Source organism: Epinephelus lanceolatus, chromosome 15 (assembly GCF_041903045.1).
Source record: "Epinephelus lanceolatus isolate andai-2023 chromosome 15, ASM4190304v1, whole genome shotgun sequence".
NCBI classification, from domain to species: domain Eukaryota; kingdom Metazoa; phylum Chordata; class Actinopteri; order Perciformes; family Serranidae; genus Epinephelus; species Epinephelus lanceolatus.
Genome location: NC_135748.1, coordinates 36151815 through 36170781, shown reverse-complemented (window position 1 = coordinate 36170781; position 18967 = coordinate 36151815). Strand labels below are relative to the sequence as shown.

Below are 18967 nucleotides of genomic sequence, written 5' to 3'. Positions count from 1 at the left end.
TCGACACACTTCGGTGATCAATTTATGATTTAAAGTTGTTTATAAAGCAAGTATGCCAAACATTATCTGCTTTCAGCTTCTGAAATTTCAGGAGCTCCTGCTTTTCTTTGTTTTATGTTATTGTAAATGAAATGTCTTTAGGTTCTTGATTGTTGGTCAGACAAAATGAATAAGTAATCTGTCAGTTCTGAAAATTGTGACGGGCATTTTTCGCTATTATTTGATCAACTAATAGAAATGACTTGCATATATTCAGGGCAGAACTTGACTTTAAACACTAACTGAGCATCAGGATAAAGAAACAAACAGTGTGTCACTGCCCTCTCTGATTAAAAATTAAGCATTACTGCTGGGTGTGGTTGGTTGTGTCTCTGTTAGCGCACCAGACAGACATGTTATGCGATCCTGGAGAACACTTCCACCTCACTGCAGCAGAGTGAGAGTTGAACCACTGGATGTCAGCCAAAACAAGATTTCCAGGGGCTGTGAAGTTGTTCCTTAACGCTGCACTTTGCCAAGAATTTTAATGTCAAAGTTCCCACGTCTCTGGCCAAAAATATGAAGTCAGGCTTTATCAGAAAACCTTCTCTAATATTTTGGATGGATTTCTCATATTTTAAAAATCCCACATCATTTCAGACAGGCTTTTTAAAATTAGTTTGGAATGAAACTCTTCATTTTCTCTGTGCTACGTTACAACTTTACGTTTATTCACACTACCTGTATTTACATTTCCACTACTTGTATGTTTCTAATATTGCACTATATCCTTGTATCTTGTCTTGTATCTTGTTCTGTACCTGTATTTTGTTGTTTGCACCTTATGTTCATTTGTTCATTTTTAGTTTTGCACTGGGACTTGGAAAATACTAATTTCTCTGTGTGTTGCAATGTATATAGATGGATAACAATGAAGTCTCTTTCATCTCTCTGACTGCTGTTTCCTGTCTCCCTTCTCCTCCCGGCGGATTTCCCAGCTGGAAAACCGGAGAGTGGAACACCTGCTCGGTGACCTGTGGTGGAGGCTCTCAGGTGCGCAGCGTGCAGTGCATCTCCCACGATGCTGCTGGCCCCCGCGTGGTGGAGGATGCCATGTGTGCTGCCTACACAGAAGCACCACCCTCTCTGCAGACCTGCAACATGCAAAAGTGTGCAGAGTATCAGGTGTCTAGGTGGAGCGCGGTGAGTGATCCAGACTGAAGGTGAAACTGAATCAAATGAAAGTAAACAAACAGTTGACCTTTTGCTATGCCCCGCCCCTTTGTGATGGTTCGACAAGCTGCTGGGTTAAGCACACTTAGGAGTCTACAGTGTGTGTTTGAAGGATATATCCAGGATGTCAAATTGACTCAGCAGCAACAACAGGTTAAAAAGACAAAGATAGTTAGAAGCTAAAGCCGAACTATAGGCTACAGATCACAGTGTAAAAGTGAACCACCACATCACTGCTGATCGCCACACAAGACAATGAATATAAAGGGAAACTTTGCTGATGTTGAACCAGCTGTGTGGCATCACAGTGTGTGCAGATGAACGGTGTTTGACTTCGTCCCTGTACTGCTGCCATGCCAGCACCTGGACCTCTGCCGCTGGATGGGCAGGAATCTCTGGGGCAAGTCAAACACCATTCATCTGCACACAATGTGATGACACACAGCTGGTTCAATATCAGCAAAGTTTCCCGGCTTCCCTTCACTGGTTCCTGTACAGCAGGGTCGGTCTTTGTTTCACTGTTATAATCATTAAAAAGCAAAAGCAGCATGTGTATACATTCAGTAGGCTATATCTTCAGTAGCTTTTCAGGTTTCATTATACTGAATTTTATTATCAAACAGTATAACATTAAGGCAACATTGAAGAGATCTGTGTTATAGAATCTGTGCTAATGTGTCTGCAGTGCTCAGTGACCTGCGGTACAGGCCAGCAGACCAGGGACGTCACCTGTGTCGGTACAGGAGGAATGAGGCTGGAGGAAACTTCCTGCAGCAATCTGGTCCGCCCCACTGCCGCCCGCTCCTGTGAGATGGCAGCCTGCCTGAGACAGATCAGCTGGCACGTTGGAGACTGGGGACTGGTGAGCGGGACACGGAACAGCAAACACGAACAATGCGGGGACACTTAATGTGCAGTTATTGTGGCTGAATGTGAAGTATCATGTCATCGTTTCTGTCTCTCAGTGCAACTGTTTTAAACTGGCTATAATCTCTGTCTGTTTTTCCTCCAGTGCACTAAGAGCTGTGGCTCCGGCACACGAGAGCGGCAGGTGATCTGCTCAGACCAAGACAGGAACCTGTACCCTGTGAGAGAGTGTAATGTCAACCCCAAGCCCTCCACCATGGAGCGCTGCAACACCCAGTCCTGCTACAGCCCACAATGTGAGCACAGGCAACATGAGCTCCTAAATTACTTTAGTTTTTATTGTCTCTCTTGGGTGGCACAGACTTTTAATAATGAGTAGTTCTTGCAGCCTGTTGTGATTTGTTCTGAGTATGTCGGCGTGCAACCTTGTTCTGTGGACAATTAACAAGGTGCACACTGATAAAGGAGGAAATACAGTGAGTGCTGGGTGGAGCACTGATAGCAACACCGCCCACATGACAGACAGCTGTTAGCGGTGGAAGTGCTAAGCGGACCTAGAGTCTAGGTACCATATCTGAAGGGTTATTTTTGATTCAAAATGTACCATACCAAAACTGTTTGGTGGAAATGGGGCTTTTGTGTCTGTCTCTCCACTGTCCTGTGGTGTCCCACAGGGCTCGCTTCTGGGGCCTCTGATATTCTCTTTATGTTTGTTGCCCTCAGGACAAATCATAAGCAGATTTAATGCAACATGTCATTTATTAACGGAAACACAGACATTCAAGTTTTCTGTTTGTAAATGACTGAATCAATACGAACTAGTCAGCACACATTACAGCATCATAACTTCTGTCAACGTCAGAAGATAATTTAAACACTCACTTACATTGTATAGTGAGCTCCCATTGTTTTGTGTTCCTCTTTGTGCAGTGGTTCCCAGCGTCCAGGACACACGAGGATACGACAACACACATACTGTTTTCCAGCCCTACGTGCCAGACCACTCAACAGGTTTGACTCAAATTTCATCAGTTTCCCTTTAATTCATCAGTAAAACCCCTCCGATGACAGTTACACCACTCACTCCCTGGAGACGAAACGGTATTTCAACATTTTATTGGCTAATTGATCATTTATAAAGCATTTATGGTTTATACCCAACAAACTGTAGGTGTGATTGCACCCTAATAATTGCAACCCCCAGTTTTCCTGCACCCCCTCCCTCCTCTCTGCTGATATAACTCCTGTCACTTTGTCCCCATCAGCACCCCCCCTCCCTGTCCCAGCACTAATTATCCCGGCCGCCTGATTGACATGTTTTCAGGGGTCCATGGGCATTGTTGGCCTGATTAAAATATTTCAGAAGCACTGAAGTGTGCAAGTGCTGGCTGTGGTGTTTTTGGCATGTTCTGGCATTCTGCAGCACTGTCCCAGTGGTCAGGAATTTTAAGTTTGAGGTTCATTTCCTGTGAGATTGTTTATTCTCATTGCTGGAACTCCTTGTTCCAATTCATTTTCCACTGTTCCCTGTTCTATCCTTCCATAAACAAATGTTTTTTAGTTAACTGTAGCTGTTTTGTTGCTGTTCTTCTTCATTTTGTGTTTACACTTCCTGTGTGGCCTCAAGCACAATAGCGTAGACTCTATTGTACGTCTTGTCTATATAAACATATAACACCATGAACTGTGGGGTCTAGTCTGCATGTGTAATGTGCTAATTCTCCCCCCTCGCTTGGTTTCATTGCAGCACGTAGGCCTGAGACGGATCCGACCCAGACGAACACAGTCTACGACCCTCATGGCTCCGCCCCTGCCCTCCACTGCAGCCAGTCCTATCATGGCTGCTGCCCAGATGGACGCACTTCAGCCGGGGGCCCCCATGGTCTGGGCTGCCCATATGCCCCAGCTCCCACTCCTGTCCGGCCACAATGCGTCCAGACCAGGTATCCAGCTCCAAGCTGTCATTACACTGCGGTTGAGGTTACATATGGAGTCTGTTAGAGCCTTTGTGGGGGTGTCACTTTCATGGCAGAGACTGTGTGGCGTTACGCGTGACTTCAGCAGTAACCACTAAGTGACCGAAGGCTGAGGTTTTCATAGAAATGTCACATATGTGTTATATTTGGCACAAATGTTCAGTACATAGTGTTTTACTACTTGTACCTTCTTGTTCTGTGTGACAGTTATGGCTGCTGCCGAGATGGAGTGACGGCTGCTCAGGGCCCCAACAGGGAGGGCTGCGTGGAGTATGTGGCCCCTGCACCCACTGTGAGCAAACACACATGAAATTCTTCCAGTTCATTTCATCAACTCTTCACTACAGTGATGATCAGACAGACCATTAAACCTTTCCTCTACTCCTCCGTCATGTCTCATGTCCTCAGGCTGCTGCTTCTCTTCCCACTGAGAATGCAGCACAGTGCAAACTCACCACCTACGGGTGCTGTTATGACCGCACCACACCTGCAGATGGACCCAACGGGGAGGGCTGCCCTGACCCACCCAACAACAGTAAGAGACACACATTAATCTCTGTTTTGTTTTGCTTTATCCCATTCTTAAAGGTATACTATGCAGGATTATTGGTTACTGTTTGTAAAGACGCTGCTAACAGTCTAGCAATTGGTCGCTACCTTTTTTGTGAAGTCCGAACATCACCTGAGCGCTGTCGGGGTACAAGACCGTAAAAGTCCCCAACACAGACACAGGAAATAAGAAGATATAGGCAGCGTCTTTGCAGAAAAATACCTCACCACACACTGGGAGTGCATCATAAGTTAAGATTGAGAGGAATTACTTCTGTATGAGTCTATAGACTTTCTTTTTTAAATCCTGCATAGCATATCTTTAAACTCATGTGTGAAGAGAAGGTTTTGCTACTTCTTGGTCATCAGTTAACATTAATTCACATGCATGTATCATCCAGTCCAGCTACACCCTTTTGTCTTTTGGTCACTGAGGAGCTCTACTACCAGTGAGGAAATAAGAACTAAGTAATATTAATAAACAAGGGAAAATATACATTTTTTAATTGTCCTGACTGAATATCCCGTGCTGACCCAGAGATGCACATTTTGGTTGTGATCAATGTAGTCTTTGGCGTTACAGTCTTGGCCGTACCAAAAAACTGATTACATCAAAGTGCTGTAAATTACACAACCCTATTACATTGAATTTTTGAAGAAATCTTTGCTTTTCTCACATGCCTCCACAATGAACGAAGAATCCAAAAAATGGAGAAAATACTTGAAGTCATAGGGGATTTGTTTAACAACAGCAAAGCTGTATCAAAATATGTGTTTACAGAAAGCTTTACCTTGTTGTGTGTTAATCCAAGTCTCATTTATCCAGTCGTATGCTCAGTACTTCCCATCAGATGGCCCTTTCTGACAGGGTAACAAACTAAAAGTTAAATTGTTGATGCTGTCTTCAAAGCCAGACTCCAAGACTTCACAATTTTACCTTGCTGAACACTGGAGCCGCTGTTCTACTGCTGCCTTGACAACTGCTGCTATGTCAGCCCAATATATAGGAGGAGGGTCCCATCGCCTCCTGACATATGCGTCACTAGTGCCAGCCAATCAGAGAACCAGGGTTATATCCATAACCATCCATAAGTTTGTTTGTGTTATGGTGTGATTTGGGTGTTTTAAAGGGTTAGTTCAGATTCACCAAAGTCACAACTGTTGTTCAAAGCGAACGTCTTTTACTTTAATTCATCAAGAATTTTCTGTTTTTGGATTCTTCGTTCATCGTAGAGGCATTCGAGAAAAAGAAAGTTTTGTTTATGAATTCAATGTAACACGGGGTGAATGTATTCACCTGAAATGTATTCCTTTAAAAGCTTGATGAGAGAAATGAAAAAACAATCCAAACTCAAGGTCCTCTTTCTAGCTTTTTCAGGAGTTTTAAATTGTATCACATGACCTTCATTAGACGCTGATGTGAAGTAAGCAGACTCCAACTATTGATGAAGACCATGTGATACAGTTGAAAGTGCAGGAGAAGCTAGGGCTTCATATCCTGTAGACTTCATGTTTGTAACTTCACCTCTTGTTTCTGTGCTGTAGTTGAGCGCTCCATCTGCTCCCTGCCTCGTGCCGCCGGCTCCTGCAGCATCTGGATATCACGCTACCACTACGATGTCATCACCTCCAAGTGCGTGCACTTCTGGTACGGAAGTTGCCACGGCAACAGCAACAACTTCATGAACCGGGCTGAGTGCCAGAGGGCGTGCAGGCAGGGGAGCCAGCAGGGCCCTGCACCCGTCGCTCCCGCTGCACAGCCGACTCCTAGAAGAGAACCCACCTCCAGGCGGACCTCATCTGGAGGAGGATCCAGAGCAGGTGGATCCACCTCTGGAGGGTCGACAGGTGGAGGGTCACGCAACATGGGGAGGATTTTCACAGTCCAGGGAGGCTCGAACAGCGGCACCGGCAGACAGGCCACAAGCGCTGCCACACACGCACACAGAGCTAGAGTCTATCTCCACACACGCCGGCCTGCCTCTGGTACTGCTGCACAGCACACAGGCCCAGCAGCGAGGTAAGACCCTGAAGACCTGGCGGAAAGCTCAGTACCTGCCCTGGCCATGCCCCCACTGTTCTCATAATGCTGGTAACAGCCTTCTTACCCCTGCTGAAAGAGCCCCAATCCACTCAGCCATGCTTTAGGCCAAAGAGTGAGCTAAAGGAAACATCATTCACAGACATCCCTCGTGTGTATGCACAACAAATTTATATAAACTAGATTCAGAATTAAGCTCTAGCATTTTCAACAATGCAACAGAAAGTCAAAAAATGAAGGCTAACAGTCTGCATGATGAAGACAATTTGATTTTTGAATGTCTTCAGTAACATTTAATTACTAATGAAGCATCTGTAACTGTAAATGCAAGCAAAACTAAAATAAAGGTCAATCATGCATTCTTTTTTAAGCTTTCAAGACTAAATCAGCAAACTTAAAGAGCAACTTAACACCTCTTAAAAGTCTTTGTTTTTGCTGCGGTGATGTAGAAGTGTACTTCAGGGTGTATCAGTACATCATGACATCACTGACGGGTGTTAACACCAGCCTGGTGTTAAGTTACTCTTTAACGACTTTATATCATGTTTATATATGTGCTTTATTTTATGCAACATGCTCTTTCTCACTACGCAACACACATAAATCTTGCGATGCAAATATAATCCACACCCTTGCTTTGTAAAACACAACCACAGCTACGCCACTGTACCGCTAGCTCCACAGACTCTTGCCCACGCTTGTTTCTTCCTCTAACCTCGACAAAATGTCTGGAGAAGCCGACAAACCTCACAGCGACCCTAAAATGGACAGCTTTCTTCGTTTAGTGTTTCTGGGACTTTTCTCTGTCTGTCTGGAGTTCATGTTAGTCGTCCTGTGCTTATCTGTTCCTGCTGCTACCTCACCGTGTCCACCACCTTTGTGCTTTGTGTTGTCACCTTGATGTCATTAGATCAAACTAATAAAGGTTCTGCTGTGATGCTTTACCCGTCGTTGTTTTTGTGTGGTCACTAAGCTCTGTCTTATCTCACCTTGTATTTGTGTAGTTGGGTTGGGAGGCTGTTGCAAGTCAACATGTTGTGGGAAAATTGCTTTGGTTTTACTCTGGTGGAAGGAAATTGTCTTTTGTCTTTGTCTTGTAGTGCACAGACTTTGTTGTTTGTGGGTGAAGGTTGCCTTGTTATGTCTTGTCACTCTTCATGTTGCATGGGCCATCTGTATGCCAAAGCTCCTCTCTGTCTCCTCTCTCTGATGATCCTCTGAAGCCAGGTTGTGGGCGATCTTTATGCTTGCTTTGGTGGTGACTAATAAAAGTACCAACAGTGGAGCATAAAGTGATTCTTTCGTTCTCTTCCTCCCTTTCAATCTTCAAACTTCCTCCTGATCCTTCGTCCTTCCTTTCCATCCTTTCCGTCCTTCCTTCTGCCCTTGTATCCTCGTCCTGTTTCCTCAGTCTGACCTTAGGAGGAGTGACCATTGATAAGACCGACCCATCCATGGTGGAGGCTTTAGTGGGCCAGACAGTTGTGCTGCCATGCAGAGTCAGCCCGCCGCCGTCCTCCACAGTCATCGTGGAGTGGAGAAGAGATGGTATCCCTTTGTCTACTCACAGGTCGGCAGAAACAATCACACATTTATTTTATTTAACTTTGTTTTCTGCCAATGTTTGCAGTCATTCTCTACTTCCTTATTTATACGCTTTATTTAGGCATCACCAGCAGCCCAACGGTTCCCTGTTGGTCGGTCCTCTCACTAAGCTGGACTCTGGGTGGTTCTTGTGCGTGGCGACTCGGGAACAGGAGAGAGATCACCGCTACATTTACCTGTCTGTCACAGGTAATGCAGAGACAAAATAATTTCACGTGTAATAGAACCACAGTTGATTCATTGTGCAAGAATTCATCGACAGTGTGAGCAAAAATAAGCTGTTTGGACCTGCAGAATGGAAGACATTTTCTAAAAGAGCCCTCACTACTTTACTAATTTTGTTTAATTTTGGTGATTTTAAGACTGTTCCAGTGAAATTAATGTTGGAATTTTTAGGAATAGTCGTTTTGTCTGTTGGTTGAACCTTGGTTCAATATCTCGCAAAGATGGATCATCATGAAATTATGTTCAGACATTCCATGCATGTATAAAGACGATGCAGCATTGGAGGCTGGGTACCGTTCATTCCTATGAAAGTTGCTCAGTGGGGCATAAAGCCAAAAAAAAAATGTGATTTCTGCTGTATGAAATGACCCTGATCTTTCGCATCACTGGGCCCATAGAGCAAGAGCACAACAGACTTCCGCCAGCCGAGCCAGCTACTTCCTTTTTAATGCTCCGTTGACTTGCATGGGGATAGAATGATTTAATCAAGTAGCTTTTCTAGACTTTCGAAATACTGGGCTAAATGGATCAAATCCAGGTAGTGAAACGGCCATTTTGCGGTGGCTGTAATGTATCGACTGTTTTCCAGACGTCTCTCTCAAAAAGTAAGCCTTTGAAAAGGTCTCTTTGGGCCCAAATTCATTTCGCGTCAGAGCTTATTTTTTGCAGTAATCCACAATCCAATGGAAAAATCCAACAGGCTTTTTGACAAGGGAACCAGTGCAATGCAAACTTCTGTGTCAGCCTACAGAAAATGTCATCCCTGGAGCACTCTATATTTATGCTTTCTGTAAAGAATATTTTTGTTAAGAAACATATGTATATATTTCTATCTACACATTCAGAACCTGTGTGGATACAAAGACAGTGTAGATTATCGGAGCACTTGAAGAAAGTTTCTGAGAATACCTTCCATCCGGTGTGCAATCAGCTAATTGGGGCCAGATTCGGTCAAAACCTTAATTTGACCGACTTTACCCCCAATTAGTCCATCACACGAAAATCCCGAAGATTGGGGTGAAGCTCTGATGTCATAGATGATGTCAGAGGTTGTGTCAGAACACGCTGACCTTGAAAAGTTAGCCGGTCTTTATGCATGATGTGTTAATGTGACATTATGTAAGTGAATTATGACAGGAGCACTGACCCAGTGTGTGTGTGTGTGTGTGTGTGTGTGTCATAGAGGGATCATCTCAGCCAGTTCCTACCTCACTGCCCAGAGATGGTCCTTTCCCTCGGTAAGAACAATCTCTCTTCATGAAATGTAAAGAAGAGAAATTGAAGATTATAGAAACAAAACACCAAAATCTGTGAATTCTGTGAAGCTGTAAATGATGACGCAGTCACTGACTTTGTGTTTCTGTTCCTCTCAGGTTCAGTATCGAGCGGTCGAGCTCCTCTTTGCTGGAAATGCGAGCCGGACAAACTGCCAGACTGTCCTGCACGATCGTCCCTCCGTCAGCTCTTCAGTCTGTCAGCATTCAGTGGACTAAAGACGGACAGATCCTCAGTGAACCCAGGTAATCATCATCATCATCATCATCATCATCATGCTGCTTTATTCATTTATGGAGGGTATATCTAACTGTTATTGTCAAAGTCTGAATAAAAGAAAAAGTGGATCTTTGTGATGATGATGATGATGAAGTACATTTACAGTTATTTGTACATGCATTTGTCTTTTTCCTTTCCCTCTCTTTTAAATTATTTATTATAATTATTTTTTATTATTTTATTATATTTTTTATTTTTACATTATTTTATTATATTTTTTAATTATATTTTTATTATGATTTGATTTTTTTTGTGTGGAAATGGAGGATGTAAAAACATCATCTATTTTTCAATAAAACATTTTACCCTTCACGTTCTGGTCAGCAGTGTGAACAGGTGTTGCTGTGTTGCAGGTTTACCCAGAACTCAGATGGCGCGCTGACCATCGGCTCCCTGACGTCTGCCGACTCTGGTGTTTACACGTGCACAGCCTCCAATCAGCAACAGCTGGAGCAGAGGCAGCTGCAGCTCAGAGTCCAAGGTGAGGTTATCATTAGCCATCAAGCTAAACACATAGGATGATCAGTGCGCTGTTCAGAAGTTTGTAGATGTTGTAGTTTTACTTAAGCACCAGCAGAGATCAGTATGTCTGAGTGTCACTAACACTGACAGTGATAAAGTGGATATCAAGATCATTTTGGGTTGATAAAATCAGCTTTTTGTCTGCTCTTTGCGTCCGGTTTTATCATCCAGCTGACCTGAAGATCACCACAGCTCCTAATAACATCCAGGTGGCTGAAGGCAGCACAGCTCTGCTCCCCTGTGTGGTGTCAGGAGACAACGTCAACATACGCTGGTCCAGGTAATCATCTAAGCAACTATTTACCTATCTTTTTAGACCTGATGACGAATTGATGCTTAAAGGGATAGCAAGGAATTTTTGATGTCATTCAGCATGCCTCCAGTTTGGAAAAGGCAGGCTGGAGTCCAACACAGAAGCTGCTGTTGACAGGGGTCAGCAACAAGACGTATTTTAGCCAACTTCCTATCTTAAATCCCATCTAAAAAATCAGTATCAGTTCAAGCGTACGCTATATTGAGAGTATTTTCACCACTTTACCTTTCTGTCAGACAGCCTGTTTTGACAGAGAAGCCATTAACATCTTCAGTTCCCCTTCTATATCAAACCCACCAGACTCCATTGAAAAACTGCAATTTTAACTCACTAAACACAAAAGCTGCTGGTTGACCGCTGCTTCAATCAGTGAGTTAGTTTGTGTTATTGTGTGACTTTGGTGAATCCGAACTAAACCTTTTAAATATCAAAGTCACACAATAACACAAACTAACTAACAAATCAAGGCAGCAGTAGACCAGCAGCTCCTGTGTTCAGTAATGTTAAATTACTGTTTTTCTCAATGGAGTCTGGCTTTGAAGAGAGCGATATAACGGCTTCATTTTACAACTGGAAATCACTGTGTGTCATTAAGGTAAAGCAGTGAAAATACTCTCCATATAGCATACACTTAAACTGATATGGATTTTTTTCAAGTGGGACTTTTTCAGGTGGCTAAAATATGTGTTGCCGCTGACCCATCCACAGCAGTAATTGCTTAGCTTCCATGTCGGACTCCAGCCTGCTTCTCCAAACTGGGGGTGTGCCATCTGACCCCTACTGTTTGTAATATACTGTCTATCAGTAAGTAATTCATACAACCCCACTTGGAAAAATCTGAACTATTCCTTTAATTTTGGGCCCAGGAATAATCAGCACAAGAAAGAACTGCACTTACTTTCGTACTCCAGCCCCCTGTGACCCCCAACAGGATAAGCGGCTTGGGAAAATGAGCAAATAAGGAGGAATTCATTCTTTTAAAATAAAGGTACACACAGCTCATGGGCTTTTATCCTCTTTTACTCCAGGAATGGTGTACCAGTGCGTCCAGACGGTCGTGACATCCTGTTGTCCGCTGACGGCAGCCTGATCCTGAATAACGTAAAGCCTTCAGACGAGGGAACATATACCTGTAACGCTTACACAGGCATCTACTCTGTGAGTGCAACGGCTGAAGTTAAAATCACTAAAGACACGCATCAAGGTGAGGATAATAATGTGACCTAACACAGACATCTGAGGTGTTTATGTACCCATTTGTACAACGACATACATGTGAAAAAATAATTGTTTGAATAAGATCCACCAGTTTCTCTTTGACTGTTTTTGAGTTTTCAGATCTAGATGAGAATCAGTTTTCTGGTTGTCCAGAAAAGAGAAAAAATCTGACTGAACAGCCATTTCATTTCACTTCATTATTCTAACTTCTACTATTTGAATCACTGAAAATATTTGGAGATGTAGGCAACTATTCAGAGATCTGGAACCAGACCAATAAGGCCAACATTTTCTATGATGTTGGAACAAAAACCAAAAACCGAACACTGCACGATGTTCTGTGTATTGAACTGATTTTATGAGGCACAGAAAAGGAAACACAATGTCTTTCAACTCTGCTGCAGGTGTTGATGTTCCTCCAGAATGTGTGGACCAGCCCGAGCTTGCCAACTGCGAGCTAATTGTTTACGCCCGACTTTGCTCCAACTCGTACTACTCCAGCTTCTGCTGTGCCAGCTGTACCAGGCATTCACAGAGGAACGACAGGTTTGGTCGGCTAGGCTGAGGCCGCAGAGGGTTTTAAAAACTGTGGGATGGGAGGGAGAGGGATACAGGAGGGAGGGATAGTGATTGAAACATTGAAGCTGTTTTCGGAGGACTGCATTTTGAAAACCTTCCAACGCTGAACTTTTGCCAAAAGGACTCGAAACACTCAAATCTGACCAGGTTGTGCAGAATCACAATTCAAGACTGAAATAAGAGGTCGATTACTGTAGATGTAGGTAAATCTGTGAACCCGGAGTTCAGGGAGTATGAGGAATATGGAAACTTTAAAGGTTCTGTATGCAACTTGTGACACGTATTAATCACATTTTATTGCTCATCAGATAATGAACATTAACATAACTTAGAAACTGAGACCTTCCCCAACTTTCTTGGTTGCCTCTGACCACCTGTGGACTGATTTCTATGTAAAAGTCTTAAGAAGAATTTTCCTGGAAAATCCAAAAGATGTGACGTTTATACTGCGTTCACACCAGTCAGGCAGACGGAAGACTGAAAACAGCTTTTGGATGGCATGGGGAAAAACAAACAGTCTGTCGAAATGGCAGGACGCAGGCTGTGAACGCAGCATTGTGTGCGCTCCAAAGTGTCTTGTCTCTCTTTAACTCCTCTACAGCTCCAACCGTGTGCAGCAGTAGGTAATGTTAGCTTAAAATTGGTGTCGACAAACACCATAAATCCTCGAGGAAACACTGACATGTGAAATATATTGTGATATTGTGGTTTTAGCTAGCTAATGTTAGCTAACATTACCTTGCTCGCTAAGGAAGGCGATTTGCGAGCTAGCTAACGTAGCACAGTGCTGTACTGAATAGATAAACTCAGCTTATTCATCCAAACTCCCAGGGCTGGTTTTCAAATTACTTTATTAGCCAATGTTATGAAGCAACCAATGGCAGATCCAGTGCAGCTAAGTTGCAGCTAGCTGGGCTGTCGAACGAGCTAACCATAACCAAAGCTAAGGTTAGCCAGCTAGCCGTAAATGAGCAGGGAGGCAAGGATAAGCCGTTGGTTGCTTCAAAATGTCAGCTCTATCCATTTCCATCCATCCATCTACTTCCATCCATCCATTTTCATCCACATATCCGGGGCTGGGTCGCTTGGGCAGCAGGCCAAGCAAAGCAACCCACATGACCCTCTCCTGAGTGACACTTTCCAGCTCCTCCTGGGGGACCCCAAGGTGTTCCCAGGCCATATGAGATATGTAATCCCTCCAGTGTGTTCTGGGAGAATTTTTCTGCGAAAATCCAAACGATGTGACCTTTACGTGCGCTCCTGAGTGCCTTACTTTTCTTCAGCTCCCCTACAGCACCAATAGTGTCCAATTAACGTTAGCTCAGAAACGATGTCCCCTAACATTAACAAACAATAAAAATCCTAGAGGAAACACTGACGTTGGGGGTTGAAGCTACTTAGTATCAGGGAGTCAGTGGTCCAAATTAAGTACAGGAACTTTACAGATGAGAGTGCGTTCGGAAATGCTCACTCCACGTGCCATAGCGTACTCAGGCAAAAGCTGGACCGTTTGAAATTCGGAGCACTGTTGGAATGTACTGTTTGGTTATTCAGAGCACCACGCTCTCAGAGCGCCAAGCAAAGTGAATGTGTGATTAACTTAACCGTTCATTAATTTATGTAGAAATAGAATGCTCTGTTTCTTCAACCAACAGGGCTCTCATTTTAATGTAGAGCGTCACATTAGATTTATGAACAAACCTTAAATATTTATTTTCCAGCCCTCTGTCAACATGATGATCTCAATCAGGTTCAGTCTCTTGTTTGTGATGTCATTGTTTTGGCCGATGCCCACGCAACAGGGTGCTGACACAGTTCACTTAACAGCCTCAGAGAGCAGTGTCACAAAAAACAAGGATTTAGGGAACGTTACATACAGAACCTTTAAAACAGACCTTAAAATTATACATGTAAACCTGTAAAGTCCTTTAAATGTGATGAAGCAAAAGTCTCTGTCGTTTTCCCTCTGCCACATCTTTAATATAAGTTATTTACTCTCTGGACCTTCTGTACATGTTCTCTGTTTTCTAGAGGATTATCTTACTGTCAGGTCATGAAAAGGATTTCACATGTAAATCCAGTGAAACAGTCCCGTCTCTGCTGTGCTGTTTTGACCACTGCTCTTTTTTTAAATCAATATTTTTTGGCATCTCACTGATAAAGGGTTGTATTTTCTCCTCATAATGTTTATTTTTATGTAATTATTTGATAATAAAAAGTAATATTTTGATAAAAGCTGGTGGTTTGAGCTTCTTCTGTGTGACTTGATGTTCCACTTTCTGCCACATGGGGGCGCCTGACATGACAAATTAAACGTCTCATCCAGAAGCTTGATTCTTTTTCTTTGTATGCAGTCTGTTAACTACAAATTAATCAGCAATATCTCTTAGGTTACATAATATTCCTAAAGTTACTGTTTCCTATCTTATTATAGCAACACTTGGCTGATATTTTATTTCACTCTATGGTTGTTTAATTTAAACCAGGTGTGCCAGATGACCTCTCAGAGGAGTCATTAGGCCGCAGGTGTTGCAGGTGGTTTGTAACACTCATGATTATATGAACAACTTCATTTCTTTTAAAGTTTTTAGGCCCTTATCTCAGATATGTTGATGGAAAATACCTCCTCAGGAAGATTATAGTCAAATATTATATATTTTATTTCAACTTCACTGATCCCTGGAGGCCAGATCCACATGTTACAACAGCACAAGGAACAAAGGAAGACAGGTAGGAAACAGATAAGTAACCGTTTTCTGAATGCTTACACACTAACAGTGTTTGTTGAAGCACCATTTCTGAAACCATTAACACAGCTAGTGCATTTACCAAGTGTGCCAAACTTAATGCATGTTTTCTGCTTTACACCCAGTTTGTAATTTTCTAACACACAAAGGAAGGAATAGTTTGCAGATCTGTTTCCAAACAGGTGTGTAGGAGGGGGACGAGCAGAACACAACCTGTAGAAAAAACTCCCACACACTGTCTAACTTAAAAAGATAAAGGAATCAAGAAGGTAAAATTAAAAACTCCCTAGTGACGATCATAAACATATCCCAAAAAGTTTACATTAGATAGTTAGATGTGTACTTCAGCATAAATGCTTATTTTTACAAATTTCTTTTTATAAATTTGGATAACTTACTCAACACCAAACATAGTTACATTTAATTAAAGAAATTGCTTGTAATGTGTTTCCTTAATTTGAGAATAGATAGAAAGAACCTGTTTATTTATGATTGATAGTGTTTGTAGTTTGATATGACAACAAATTTAACCAATTTTAGTGACCGTGTTTTTACCGTGTGATTTGAGGACATCAAGACTTCATAATCATCGATAATGTTTAGGTTTTTTTTAACTTATCAGGTCCTATTGATTCCAGTTAGCTAGGAGAAATTTATAATGCATACCAAACAAAAGTTGAGGTCTCAGGAGGATGTAAAATAGTAAAAGCAAAACAGACAGTTGCACCTGATGATCCCTGAGAGGCCGCTGCACCTGTGCTCATACCTGTGTTTGGAGACACTTTACTTGTCTTGTTTTGTTGTTGAATATCAGTGAGAAGAGACAGTTTTCCATGACAGGGCTGATCTGTGCTGGAAACATGAGGTTTGTTGTCGTTTGGCTGTGACTGAACATTCAGAGTCATTTAATGTTTCACTACAGTGAAGTTTATATTGTCCCAACAAGTACAGAACTACAGTGAGTTTTAGCCCTGCTCCAATATAAAACTCCCAAATAAAAATATAAGATTTATTAGGCGGGATTTACTGTGTCTGAACTTGCATATTGTACACTGGGTCTACATCCTGTAATAATGTTTGTGGAAAATAATGCACACTTTTTGTACTGCACATACTCTTGTTAGTTTGAAAATGTGATAGAGAAGTCATCAGACAGTTTTAAGTTTCAGTATTGCTCGGCACAGATGCTGCTTCGTCTGGCAGTTTTAAACCACATGAGCTTTAGTCATCAAATTTCAGACAATAATAAATTGTGTTTCCTGTTTCCCAACAAACAGAGATAAAATAAGCAGCTTGTAAATTAACGTAAAGATCAGGGTTCACAGGAGGAGATATAACTATATCTAGCTCACAGATGTGTCATACACCATGTTTCTGTTGCGGTCTCACACACGCTGTTTCCTGTTTATGACTCCAGCGAGTGAAAACATGTTTTTACAGGAAACAAATGGAGAAAATAGTTGTGGTGTTTGTAGATACGTTTGAGTTGAAGTAGTTTGAATCCCACTGGAGTCTTAACGGATCAAAAAACACATTTTTAGTTTGATTAGAAGTGGTGCAAAGTAACTCAACTACTGTACTAAATTACATTTTTGTACTTTGTACCTTACATTATTTGCTACTTTATACCTCTACTCCACTACACCTCAGAGGCATATATCTAAGTTTTTACTGCACTGCATTTATTTAATAACTTAACAGTGATAATAACAGTGACTTTGCAGATTCACATTAACAATACAACATATGATCAACAAATTAATAAGGACTTTTTATTATAGATTAGAATTGTGATTTGTGAGCAATTCACATGCTTGCAGTATTTAAAGTAATTAAAATTAGCTTCAGCTGTTATTTTGAGATTAATTCTCTCACTCTCAAGGTAATTTTGTTCTGCAATGATACTTGTCTGTTCATTGCTGTTAAGGGCAATTAAGTTAAAAAAAATAGCTCCACCTTTATCAGCTGCAACATTAAGGCAATGTATACATCAATGCATCAGTAATCCAATAATATAATATATATGTATGTCTCTGAAATGGTCTATTCTGCATATAGTGTGCTCTCACTTTTGGTTCTTTAAGTATATTCTGACACTAATACTGTGCTTTAAATTTGAATGCACTGTAGTACACTGATATAGTGCGTCTTTTACTAAGTAAACACTCTGAGTACTTCCTCCACTACTGTTTATGAGGTACTGAAAACAGACACATCTAGTAAATGACCAAGTTGTATGAAATACAGTCTGTATATTTGGGGGTGGCAGTAGATCAGTCCATAGGGACTTGGGTTGGGAACCAACCGGTCCTGTCCGGACCAAAATATAGAGCGTGGACTGGTAGCTGGAGAGGTGCCAGTTCACCTCCTGGGCACTGCCGAGGTGTCCCTGAGCAAGGCACTGAACCCCCCAACTGCTCGGAGCGCCTGTCATGGGCAGCCCACTCTGACATCTCTCCATTTAGTGCATGTATAGGTCCAGTTTGTGCATGTGTGTGTCCGGACCTGTGTGTAATTGACAACAGAGTGTAAAATTGAATTTCCCCTTGGGGATTAATAAAGTATATAGAATAAAAAAAGAATAAAAAAATTATAATATCTCAAAACGTGGTCCCATAGGCTCCTGTTTAATATGTGCCCCCCCCCCCCCCCAAAAGAAAAAATATTAAAATGAGACCTAAAGCCTTGAATGAATTTTTTGTATGAAAATGATGAAGCTCCAGTTAAATGCAACACTCATACAAACTCTTTACATGAACTGCTGATGGGGATCTTGAGTCTACCTGATAACGTTTCATCTCCCTGACTGCAGCTATATTTACCACTCTCATGCTCAACCTAAAAAAACACTCACATGCATGTCTGTGCACCAGATGACAGTAAACAGCTGGTGTGTGACATATAACACACATGTATGTTCACTCTGGAGCTTCAGTTGACACAGAAATGGAAGTTTTCCAGCTGTTTGCTCAGAGACCTGCAGAGCAGTGTGGGGGTGTCGGTGCAGGTGCACTCTGAGAGCCGGAGGCTGTGGTGAAGTGGAGGGTTTCACCATCGTCATTTCTCAGCACAGAGAGCGATGTGCAGGCTGCTCTGTGACCACATCCTCTCCTCTGCTGCCGTTCTCTGCTCCTCTGCAGGGTTTCAACCAGCAACAGCTCTGACCTTCTTCAGATGAGTGTTGATTTCCTGTTGTTATGTGGCAGACTCACACTCCTACACTTACTTTCCTACTGACAGTGTGTGAACTAAAGGAGTCACATCTTTATTCATGTAGAGAATGTTAACTGTCATACACTTCTCTCACTTGTGTAAAATGGAAAAACTAGTTCTGACTTAAATAAAAACACTTTAATCAATGATTTCTTTATGATACAGAACAGTCAGTGGAAATTAATCAAATCAGATTTAGTCACCTCTCAGTTTGCTCGATGGAAAAATTTATTAAGACCTAAATAAACCTACTTGTGAAGTTTCCCTAAGCTGATGTTTCAACATCATGTAGGTGAGGAATAACTAATTTTGTAGAAAAGATGCAGATAAGAGAGCAGCTAAAAAT

The 18967-nt window shown here is 42.1% G+C and overlaps 2 protein-coding genes across 2 annotated transcripts in view; both read left to right on the top strand.

The window, feature by feature from the left end:
* paplna (papilin a, proteoglycan-like sulfated glycoprotein) overlaps positions 1-14896 on the top strand; it is a 34548-nt gene extending 19652 nt beyond the window's left edge. The window contains exons 12-27 of the mRNA XM_033643250.2: positions 978-1182; positions 1898-2074; positions 2225-2375; positions 3010-3090; positions 3827-4022; positions 4263-4347; positions 4464-4590; positions 6150-6624; positions 8057-8215; positions 8312-8439; positions 9659-9713; positions 9849-9995; positions 10383-10510; positions 10723-10831; positions 11893-12068; positions 12487-14896. Coding sequence (XP_033499141.2) covers positions 978-1182; positions 1898-2074; positions 2225-2375; positions 3010-3090; positions 3827-4022; positions 4263-4347; positions 4464-4590; positions 6150-6624; positions 8057-8215; positions 8312-8439; positions 9659-9713; positions 9849-9995; positions 10383-10510; positions 10723-10831; positions 11893-12068; positions 12487-12647 — 2560 coding nt within the window. The 3' untranslated portion in view covers positions 12648-14896. The remainder of the gene's footprint in view (positions 1-977; positions 1183-1897; positions 2075-2224; positions 2376-3009; positions 3091-3826; positions 4023-4262; positions 4348-4463; positions 4591-6149; positions 6625-8056; positions 8216-8311; positions 8440-9658; positions 9714-9848; positions 9996-10382; positions 10511-10722; positions 10832-11892; positions 12069-12486) is intronic.
* Positions 14897-15205: 309 nt separating this feature from the next.
* Positions 15206-18967, top strand: part of LOC117267112 (E3 SUMO-protein ligase ZBED1-like) — a 41719-nt gene continuing 37957 nt past the window's right edge. The window contains exon 1 of the mRNA XM_033642786.2: positions 15206-15391. Coding sequence (XP_033498677.1) covers positions 15358-15391 — 34 coding nt within the window. The 5' untranslated portion in view covers positions 15206-15357. The remainder of the gene's footprint in view (positions 15392-18967) is intronic.